Below are 10,899 nucleotides of genomic sequence, written 5' to 3' on the forward strand. Positions count from 1 at the left end.
TATTTGACCTTTTACAGCCACCTTCAAGGAACAGACGTGAAAGAGCGGAATTAAGACCGGACTTCTTTGACTCTGCAGCGATGATTGAAGACGAGTCGGTAAGTTATGATTTGCCAACTAAATATCAAAAAGAAAACTGAACAAAATAAAAATAAAATAGTAATAAGTTAGCCTATAGGTAATGAAGGATAAGAGGAGAAATTAAGCATTCAAAAGCACAGAAAAACTGATTTAAAGAAGTCCTTTCTCTAACAAATTTCAGCTTCTGTTTAAAATATATCTGATTGGCTAACATTTCCAAGATATATAATTTTTTCATACGTTACACTTATGTGCATTAATCACAGATTATAAGCTTATGTCTTCTATGTCATCTGTTTATGGTTACTTGTTTTTTGTTTTTTTTTACTTCAGCTGAGCACTTAAAGTTTTTTATGTAGTTTTATTAATTCAAACAAGGGCTTTCAATCTAACAATGCACACACAATATTATGACATATAGACATGCAAGTTTCACTTATAGATGTTCCACAAACAGACTATTTAATGATGAAAAGTATTATATTAGTATTTTTAAAAAATAAGTACTGTAAATTTGCACCAGCGGATTTCAGTTCCTGCTTCTAAGAAGGTCAAATCCAAAGCCAGAGTAGAGGTCAAATAGATGCATTTCATCAATCAGCACAATTGTTGGATGGATAGTTTCTGAAAAGTTGCCATTGGAACAATAACACCTGTTAACATTTGGAATATTTTTACCAAAATTCTGGCATCAAAGTGTATTTTAGTTAATTCTCGTGGTAATTAAGAACTTTTGATCTTAGAAATGGCTAAGCAAACCAACAATTTTAAGCATCAAAATCAGTTTCACTGATTAAAAATTAATTAAGTTATTCTGAAAGCATTTTGGCTTTTTCACAGTACAGCCAGACATAAAGGTGAGATTTTAAAGTCCCTGCATATAAAGTGAACTTCAGTAGCAAAAGAGCAAACACTGCCGCACTTTTTATATAGAGCATGTACTTTTTCTTCTTCTTCTTCTTTTTTTGGGGGGGAAGGTTTTCTGACTTTCTCCTCTTCATTGTTCCAGGGATTCAGCATGCCCATGTTCTGATCTGGAAACTGGAAAAGATCCTAAGATCAGGATGCTAATCAGGAGTAAACGGAAGAGGAAGGTTTAGCCCAGATCACCTGCCAATCAAGACTCGTAAGATGAAGAAAAAAATCATTTTTGAAGTACTTTTCTTTCTCTGTAAGACATGATGGAAGGATGCTTTTCAAGAGGATCTTCTGAAACTGCAGGATCTCACCTGGAGGCAAGGATCCGCCCTCTTCAGTCAGGCGGATCGGAGGATCCACAGTGTAGTCTGAACTATTCAAGAGCCTTGTCCTGCTTGTATTCTTCCTCCTCTTCCTCTTCAGCCTGTTGGTTTAGCATTTGTTAGCAGTACCTCTGATGGCGCTCTGGCTGCATAATCCTGCAGCCGGCCGACAAGTACTCGCAGTTTTTACAGCCCTCCCCCCTCGCCTCCCCCCGTTACACACATGTACAGTTGTTTGCTTCGGCTCCCAGTCTGCAGCGTAACACTCTGTACAGCCCCCACCCCCCTCTTTTGGTGTTGCACTTCACCCCATCTTAAATCCAACTAAATGTTCTATATCTTTGCTCTTAATACCACCCACTGCCCCGTCTCCTCTCTCTGCCATCTCTGAGTCGTCGTATGTGTTGGTGCTGGTGCGTGATATGCGTGTGAAGTGTTGGTGGTGACCTCGGTTAGGCAGTGGGATGTGCACACAGAGGTCGACAGCTGTACACCGACCTGGAGGACGTGATGCAGCTGCCGTGTGTGCATGTGGTGTCAAAGCAAAGAGAGAGTTGTGTTATTTAACAGTGAAGATGCACATCTGACCGACCACGGAGAGAATCCACACCTTAAATCTTCTGCACACACAACCCTCCAACCCCTAAATAGCGGCTTTTTGAACTAATTTTAAAAAAGTTAAAAAAAAAAAAAAGACATATTTTCAATTCTGTAGCTTTAGTACTAAAGTTTTAAATCAAGTGTGTTTTTGTTTTTGTCTGATGTTTGTACAGCTCTTTCTTGAATATGTACCTTGTTTGTTGCCAAATTGTGGCCTACATACTAAAAAGTATATTCTAGCCCCTCCCCTCCACACCTGTAAGTCATATCCAACGGATACCGATGATACCAGCTTCCAAGCGCTGTAGGTCTGATTGCAATCGTTTCGCAGTTCACTCTTCAGTTTGTTCATTTTACAGGTGAAAACATTTTGCTACCTGCAATCAGTGTTAACAGACTCAGAAGATGGAAAACTTGTTGTTCATATCCAGTGCAGTGATGGATCTTTATGTATGACAGATTTGTTTGAATGTGTTTTGAATGTGTTCAGCCATGCCGCCACCACCCCAGTTCAATATTTACAACCTTTATTCACTGGCTGGTTTGCAGTCCTGTAAAAATCAAAGACAATTGGATCTTTTCTGCAGTGCAGTTGACATCATTTGCCCCAAAATACTGTAAAAGCCTGTTTGTTTGTTTTTTTTCTGTGAACCTAAATTCTTTTTAATAAAATAAAATCTGTAATCAATTCATGGGCTGGTGTCTGTTGTTGTCAGATACAGCTTTCCACTTGTGTGTTTAATGTGAAGAATGAACAGTTAACCTTCCTTAAAACCACAATATGGATTTCTTTTTTTTAGATTATTGAATATATTAGGCCTTTGTCAGAGTCCTAGTTTTATATCTTATAGGTCTTCTGAATAGGCACACATTAACCGAAGGTACAATATATAGACAAGTCTTAAGCCACCTGAGCATGACTTTTTTGCCCATTCATCTAGAAGAGCATTTCCGAGGTCGGACCTGGATGTTAGACGAGACGTCCTGGCTGACGGTATCCATTCTAGTTCAAGCTGAAGGTGTTTGATGGGGGTTGAGGTCAGAGCTCTGCATGGGTCAGTCCGGTTCCTTCACATCAGACTCATCCAACTATGCCTTTATGGACCCTACTTTGTTTAGTAGGTTACAGTCATGCTACAATAGAAAATGTGTCTCCTCAAACTGTCTACACAAAGTTGGAAGGATACAATTGTCCATAATGCCTTGGCAAGCTGAAACGCTAAGATTCACTGGAACATAGAGGCCAAAGCCAAAACGGTGACCAAGAGCAAGGTTATTATAGTTAACTAAAATTAGATTTAAAATATTTTAGCTAACCCATATCCTTAATTTTAGTATTTGATAGTTTAGTAAAAATGTTATAGTTTGCCTGATGAGGTATTGATGGACACAAAGTTGACTATGGAAACTGAAACTAAATTAAATAAAAAACAGTCAAAATGTATCGATTAAGTGTAGTTCATCAATTTTGTACACAGGCTGGCCCTCAGACTTTATGCCCTTTAAGTCGTTGAAAACTGTGACCGGTTCAGCTATGACCATTTACCCTTAAACTATGAGACTACACCAGCTCCATCCCATTGTGTGTCTGTTGTGGGAGCTGGATCTGATCATGCACACTTAAAAGAATGGCTGAGATTCCACTAGATATGATCCAGCGTCTCTGGCAATAATGACTTTTAAAACAAAGAAAATGAATAAACACGCAGAATATTGAGGCCATGATTTATTTTACAGATGACAGTACAGAGCCTGCCACAGAGAAAAGGCACAGTTCCTGTTGGTAAGGACGTCTCCTTGACCTAAATGGAGGACATCAAATGCTTTAGGTGCCTTTTGAAAGCACCAACTGTAAAAAAACTGATATATAGTATATGAACAACTCTGAAAACATTGCACATGATAACAAACTTTAGTTTGTTTGCATTTGCTGCTAACACTAAATCTCTGGCCTCTTAGATAGCCATATCAACAGTAGTTGCCAATATGACCACTGTGTGTGACTACGGGGTCATTTATTTCAGATGTTTTTAGGGATTTAATATAAACTATAAAGTAGTAAAGATACACATTCTGATTTTGTTGCAAGTGCTCCAAATACAAAATCAATTATACTTAACAGAAATCAGGAGTGATCTTCACTTGCTGCTTTCAGTGGAGTGGTAAACTAAATCTAATAGACAGGCTCCCAATATCACGGGGTACCGTTAAAGGTGGGTGAGAGAAAACAGTGAAAACTGAGTTTGCTGATCTGCTGTCTGCAAAAACCCCCAATTTCATTTGAAATGTAAAAGTCAATACAAATGCCTTTCCATAGCGTTAGTGTGGAGAACATTTTCACAGAGGAATGTTGGCATGCTTCTTCCAGGGGTTGACCTGCTTCTTGCTGGCTAGCACCTCTAGATCTTGGCAGATCTTTTTGCGAGTTGTCGCTGGCTCGATGATGTCATCCACAAAACCTAAAACAAGCACAGTCGGATAAAGATGTACTCGGTTTGTTGCCGCATACACTGTCAGCAGATAAAGAGCAGGAACAGTCAAAAAAAAAAAAAAAAAAAAAGCAGATTTACCTCTGACAGCAGCTGGGAAAGGGTTAGCAAACTTCTCCACGTATTCAGCCTCTGCTTCTGCCTGGTTCTCCTTTCCTCTGAAGATAATCTGAACGGCACCCTGAGGAAAAAAAAAGAAATTAAAACTGTAAAAATAAAGGAAGCAGAGAGAAAGGGACAAACAAAAAACCTAGAGGTAATGTGTACCTTGGCACCCATGACGGCAACCTCAGCTGTAGGCCAGGCGTAGTTCACGTCTCCTCTCAAGTGTTTTGAGCTCATCACATCATAGGCTCCTCCGTACGCCTGGGATGCAAAGACCAAAATAAAAGGATTAATTCAGCAACAAGCAGCATTTCAGACAGTAAATGAATGCAGATGTAAAATAATCAAAACTGATAAAATGCTAAGTTAGCTGTTTGTTTTTTTGTAGCCGATTCAGACAAAAGATTCCAGTGAAATTATTACAGAGGCTTTTATTCTGAAAAAAAAAAAACACTGGGGTGTTGAGTTATCATCACTGCTCGCAGTTCAACGTGGCAGTGAACTTGGAGGTGCTTTTTGTAGGCAGGGCATTATACAACAAACAGCTGAGCCAGATGTGCAATAGAAACCTCACACACCTTTCTGGTAATGATGGTTATTTTTGGGACTGTGGCCTCTGCAAAAGCAAAAAGCAGTTTGGCTCCGTGTCGGATGATGCCTCCGTACTCCTGAGCTGTGCCTGTTGAGAGAAAACACAGCAGTTCTATTGGATAGGGGTTCAGACTATCAGATTTTCTACAGGTGGTCTGTTCAGTCTCATCCAACTCACCGGAGAATCACTGGTCGTTAAACTAAACCGATTAAATCATGAACTTCAGCATGGCAAACATGCCCTGCACATAACTGCAGCCTGTGTGTACATGCATGAGGATATTATCCAAGAATACCTGGCAGGAAGCCTGGCACATCCACAAACGTGATGATGGGAATGTTGAAAGCATCACAGAAGCGAACAAATCGGGCTCCCTTCACTGAGGAGTTGATGTCCAAACAGCCTGACAAACAAGACAAGTACAAAATGGATTGAATGGATTGAGGGTTTTTTTTTTTTTAACTGTTAGTTATTCACATATTTTTCTTACCTGAAGCTACTTTGGGCTGATTACCCACAATGCCCACAGTGCGTCCATTCATACGGGCAAATCCCACCACAATGTTTTTGGCGTAGTTGGGCATGATCTCAAAGAATTCCCTCTCATCTACTATCTGATTAAGAAAAAGAACTTTTTTTTTTTTTAAACACACACAAAAAGGAAATGAGATGTTGTGGTACATATTAGAAGGTGTATGTTTGTGCGCATACTGCATGAATTATGTCCAACATGTCGTAGGCTTTAGTTGACTCTAAAGGGACGATGTTGTCCAATGATGGTACCAGACGGTCGCTGAAAAACAAATGAGACATCAGACAAAAAAGGATGGGATTTGTGATTAGTTCAATGAGGGCAAAGGTTACTGCCTACCTAGAGTCATGGGACTCCCTGATAGGTGCGGGATCCTGATTGCTAAGTGGCAGGAAGTTGAAAAACTCTCGCAGGTTGAGCAAAGCCTCAATATCATTCTCAAAAGCACGGTGAGCCACACCTACGAAAAAGCAATAAGACATTTTAACGAGAGTTTCTCTCAGACGAGTTAAACACCCTGACTTGAGCAGTAATGCTTGATTAGATTTCATTTGCTAAACAGATTTAAAAAGATGCTGTGAAAAAGTCTTAAACCACCCCTCATTTCTGTATATTGTGCTGGGAAAATAGGCAAAAGAAACATGCAAACAAGAATGAAAACTGCATAAAGCAAAAGCAGGTTTGCACAATTCTAACAAGCCTGAAAGTCAATATTTGGTATGACTACCTTTATTTTTCCAACACAGCATGAACTTAAGTAAGGTTTCTTTAAGTAGTCTTCAGAATTCCTGAAGGACATTCAAAGCTCTTCTTTGGATGTTGGCAGCTTTTTGTTCAATTCTCTGTCAACATTCTCCCATACTCCTTCAATAAGGTTGAGGTCCAGCTTCCATTGTGTGTTGGCAGGGATCACTGTTGTACTAAAAAATGAAGTTCATGCCAATCAGATGCTTTCCAGATGGTCATGTACGATGGATCATGAACTACATTCTTTTTCTGTGTTCATAATTCCATCAATCCAGACAAAATCTCCAAAACCACTGGCTGAAATTCATCCCCAAACCACGAAAGATCCTCCACTGTGTTTTACAGATGGCTGTAAACTGTGTCAGGTCTCTTTTTTCCAATTTCTTAATGACTTTCACATACAGTTTATTTGCAGCAAATAGTTTTTAGGCCTGTTATTTCTTGTTTTGTTCTACACTTATTCAGTTTTTGGAAATCACTTCTTAGTGCAAAACATAGAATTTTATGCATGCCAAAGTGTTTAAAAGTGTTAAAAAAATTCACACACACATTCACACACTGGTGATGGCAAGTTACATTGTAGCCACAGCCACCCTGGGGCGCACTGACAGAGGCGAGGCTGCCGGACACTGGCGCCACCGGGCCCTCTGACCACCGCCAGTAGGCAACGGGTGAAGTGTCTTGCCCAAGGACACAACGACCGAGACTGTCCAAGCCGGGGCTCGAACTGGCAACCTTCCGATTACAAGGCGAACTCCCAACTCTTGAGCCACGATCGCCCCAAAGGTGGAAATGAAGGGTGGCTCAAGACAGGCTCACACTGGTAAATATGACAAACCTAAAGCCAGTGCTGGTAAAGCACCAGTGATTGCTACAGCTTAGTTTACAAAACTCTTCAACATCCACACATCTAAAAAGAGTCTGACCGGACACGGTGGTATGAGTTTTGGCTCCACCAAGCTCCTCCTGAGTCACATCTTCATTGGTGACAGACTTGACAACATCAGGCCCTGTGATGAACAGGTATGACGTGTCCTAAACACACAAACACAAATGTTTCTGTGCTTATTGGAATTGAATGCATCTCTTCTCTAAACACAAAATAGCATTTGCGTGCCAGTTTGGAAATATTTCAGGACTTTTTCATATTTCTTGCAGCTTAAATAGCATAAAACTAATATTTTACCTACAGTGGATTTTACTGTGTCAGCTACATACCTTAACCATGAAGGTGAAATCTGTGAGAGCAGGAGAGTACACGGCTCCTCCTGCACACGGACCCATGATGAGGGAGATCTGAGGGATGACTCCTGAAGCCATCACGTTCCTCTGGAAACAAGAACACGTACAGTGTCAGAAATACGACACCAGCTGTTGATGATGAGTTTACGGACATGACTCCCGCCATTTATGTGGAATGTTAAACCGAAAAGAATTTAGGGCTTCAAGCTTCTGAGCTCAAAAAATCGTCAGGTGCAAAACTTGACATTTTAAAATTGATTTACATGAAAAGGTCTGCACAAAAATATATAAATGAAATACCAGGAATATATCTGCATATCCAGCTAGAGATTCCACTCCTTCCTGGATCCGAGCTCCTCCAGAGTCGTTCAGCCCGATTACCGGAGCCCCGACCGTCATGGCCTGGTCCATGATCTGACCACAGATTTAAAAGTGGCACATCAAATGAGGAAATGACCAAAGACAAACACACCCATACAGATGCTAACTTGCTCACAGCTGACAAACACGATGTTTAATGTTACTGTGAAACATCTGTATACCTTACATATCTTCTGTGCGTGAGCTCCAGACAGACTTCCGCCAAAAACTGTGAAGTCCTGCAAAAAACACAGAGTGCAAGACAAAGAGATTGTCACATAAAATCGAGTTGCCACATATAGTTTTTCTGTACAATGAATGAACACTGTACCTGACTGAAAACATAAACGAGCCTGCCATTGATTCTACCTCGGCCTGTCACAACGCTGTCACCGGGGAACTATGAGAGAAAAAAAATGATCAAAATTCACTGAAAATGTCGCAAAATAAGAAACACGCTGCTGCAAGAGGTATTTGTGCACGACCTGATACCTTGTTTCTGTCCTGCTCCATGCCGAAGTCGGCGCAACGGTGTTCCACAAACATGTCCGTCTCTACAAAGGATTCAGGGTCAAGCAGTAGTTGCACTCGCTCCCTGGCTGTCAGCTTACCCTGGACCGCATCACAATGGTAAATTTATTACAGTCATGCATCAGATATGTCACCGATCAGAAAGTTTGCCTGCCACACTGCAAAAGCTATGGTTTTGAAATGTCTGGTTGCTTTAGATCAATGTTTCAAGTGTTGCATACCATAAGCAAAGCTGCCTCTTTATAGGAGTTTACTTCCCTAATTTGTCAGGTCTTATTATTTAATCCCTTACCAGTTTGTGAGCTGTTTAATTGTCAGAGGTTTATCCCAATCTCATAAAATAAATCATTACATATACCTTAAAAACATTTGTTATTGTGAAGTTTGTTGTTTAAATAAAATTAACCCTTTCAGGGCTAAAACAAATAATAACAATGATAATAATAAACTTTTGTTTAAGAGGTGTGAGAGAGACCAGCAAAACAAACAAGCCCCTGCGCCTGACATTTAAAGCACCAACCTCCTGGCTGCCAATGCATTTGAAGCATATGATATTATACAATTAAAAGAAATATGTGTTAATATATAAAAAATAACAGCCTCGGTCTGCGATAGCTGATTTTACCCTTTTATGTTGTGCCTCTATCCTTTGCTGACCTCCCCCCTGCAGTGCCGCCTCTCGCTTCTGGTCAATCCTCTCTTTAACGGACAGGTGGCTGACGGAGTACCAGCGGCACGACCGATGCAAACTCGTCTGCGGTACTGTTACCGATACTGCGCCATATTTTACTCGCGCCACGCTCCTTAAGGACACCTTAAAACCATTTATCAGTCCGCAACTGCTTCGAGCAACACTGATGGCCGCCATCATTGCTGTTCGTGTAAGCTCTTCTTCTTTAGTGTTTAATGTCTGTTGACAAGCCAGCGTTGGGGCGCCACCAAGTGGAATGGAGTGTGGCTCGGGAGACGATCAATAAAGAGGGAGGAAAAAGCCTTTCTGAGCTTAATTTTAAGTTAAACATGTTTTTTTTCACATCTTACTTGCTGTTTGTTATATCCGTTTACTTCAATAGAACTGTCAGGGGATATAGTGCATACTAACAAACGATCTGCTACACTGTTCTTATGTATTTCACTAAATTCATAGGAGCCATCTGTCAGTATCAAAACACTAGGCCTGCAGAATCTATATAGTTCTGAACTATGCACTAGAATCAGGAAAGACTGAAACCATTGAGCTATACTTGTAAATAGCACAGTTTTTGCTCTTTGCCTTTATATCACCCCAAACAAATGAGGTTTTATCTTAAGATGTGCCGAAGCCTTCAAATACTCCTGAGATGTGTCACAATAACATCTGGAATATAACTCAGTAATTCCATCATTTAATTTAAAGGATTCTTAAAGGGGCCTTTGTGTTTAGTTTGCATGTCTGAGTGACTCTGCAAGCCTCCAACTCCAGTTCAAAAATAGGCATGCTAGCTCAGCTGGTGTAGTTGTGGATGTGAAGGTGAATGGTTTCCTGTCTCTAAGCATCAGCCCTGCAATAGACTTACAAATGTCCTCTTGCTATAGATGTGTGGGAGAGAGTGTCCTGCTTTTCTGCATTATTGTGTGGCATGGGAGCTTCTCTGTGGTAGAGAGGAAGGCTCTGCTGAGGGTGGTGAAAGCTGCATAGACTATTGTTTGTAGCAGCTGCCCCCACCACCACCACCACAGACGTCACCAGCAGATGCAGGGAAATTGCCTCCTCTTTCTTGAAAGACTCCCCTTCAGGCAGGAAGCTGTGATCTAGAACAGAACCACCAGACTAAGGAAGGATCTTTTCCCCAGAGGCTGTAAGACTTTTAAACTCTGCTGGTGCTCTGTAATCTCTGCTACAGCCAGAGGTAACAGATGTGATAAATCACTTGTGTCTTTGCACTACCCTCTTCACATGTTTGTTTTATGTCTTATTTGTACTTAATATTTCCTATTTAAAATAATAAAAAGAAAAACCTGACATGATTGCAAATTTTAATTTCAGCTCATGAGAATACATGTGCTGGAAATACAATGAAAACCCTATAAATCCTTAAATCCTTTGCCCGATAACAGCTGGGATAGACTCCAGCCCAGCTGCAATCCTGACCTGGATGAGCAGTAGAGAATGGCTTCTTAAAAGCTTCCCCCCCCCCCCCCCCCCCCCTATTTCCAGGTGTATCCCTGAAACCCCAGAATAAAGTATATATTTTATATTTTGACATTTGTTCTCAGATTATTTATATAGTCCACTATATTAAATCATATGACACATAGATGTCTATACTTGCTCAAATGCTGTCCATGCCCCAAATAGGGAAATTTTTGTGATCTTCTGCTGCCTTGAAAAACAGATGA

At 40.6% G+C, this 10,899-nt stretch overlaps 2 protein-coding genes across 2 annotated transcripts in view; one reads left to right on the forward strand and one right to left on the reverse strand.

Annotated features, from left to right (window-relative positions):
• Window positions 1–2,610, forward strand: part of stag1a (STAG1 cohesin complex component a) — a 38,924-nt gene extending 36,314 nt beyond the window's left edge. The window contains exons 31-32 of the mRNA XM_026151215.2: window positions 18–98; window positions 1,091–2,610. Of these exons, the coding sequence (XP_026007000.1) occupies window positions 18–98; window positions 1,091–1,114 (105 nt within the window). The 3' untranslated portion in view covers window positions 1,115–2,610. The remainder of the gene's footprint in view (window positions 1–17; window positions 99–1,090) is intronic.
• Window positions 2,611–3,635: 1,025 nt separating this feature from the next.
• On the reverse strand, window positions 3,636–9,415 carry pccb (propionyl-CoA carboxylase subunit beta). The gene is made up of 15 exons (XM_026151216.2): window positions 9,146–9,415; window positions 8,482–8,601; window positions 8,321–8,389; window positions 8,172–8,228; window positions 7,930–8,043; window positions 7,606–7,716; window positions 7,314–7,422; window positions 5,980–6,100; window positions 5,820–5,901; window positions 5,599–5,722; window positions 5,404–5,511; window positions 5,095–5,195; window positions 4,679–4,777; window positions 4,493–4,592; window positions 3,636–4,381 (listed from the first exon to the last, which is right to left on the reverse strand). Exons 1-15 carry the CDS (start codon window positions 9,389–9,391, stop codon window positions 4,260–4,262), a joined length of 1,683 nt encoding a protein of 560 aa, XP_026007001.1. The 5' UTR covers window positions 9,392–9,415; the 3' UTR covers window positions 3,636–4,259.
• Window positions 9,416–10,899: the final 1,484 nt, after the last annotated feature.

This window comes from Astatotilapia calliptera, chromosome 19 (assembly GCF_964374335.1).
Source record: "Astatotilapia calliptera chromosome 19, fAstCal68.1, whole genome shotgun sequence".
Lineage (NCBI taxonomy): Eukaryota > Metazoa > Chordata > Actinopteri > Cichliformes > Cichlidae > Astatotilapia > Astatotilapia calliptera.

What these genes read in the sequence shown, in the direction of transcription:
- pccb (XM_026151216.2), bottom strand. Translation starts at nt 9,391, where the DNA reads ATGATGGCGGCCATCAGTGTTGCTCGAAGCAGTTGCGGACTGATAAAT. An exon ending in ATTTCACCTTCATGGTTAAG is followed by an intron (nt 7,423 to 7,605) that starts GTATGTAGCTGA and finishes TTGTGTGTTTAG; the next exon opens with GACACGTCATACCTGTTCAT. An exon ending in TGTTGGACATAATTCATGCA is followed by an intron (nt 5,723 to 5,819) that starts GTATGCGCACAA and finishes TTTCTTAATCAG; the next exon opens with ATAGTAGATGAGAGGGAATT.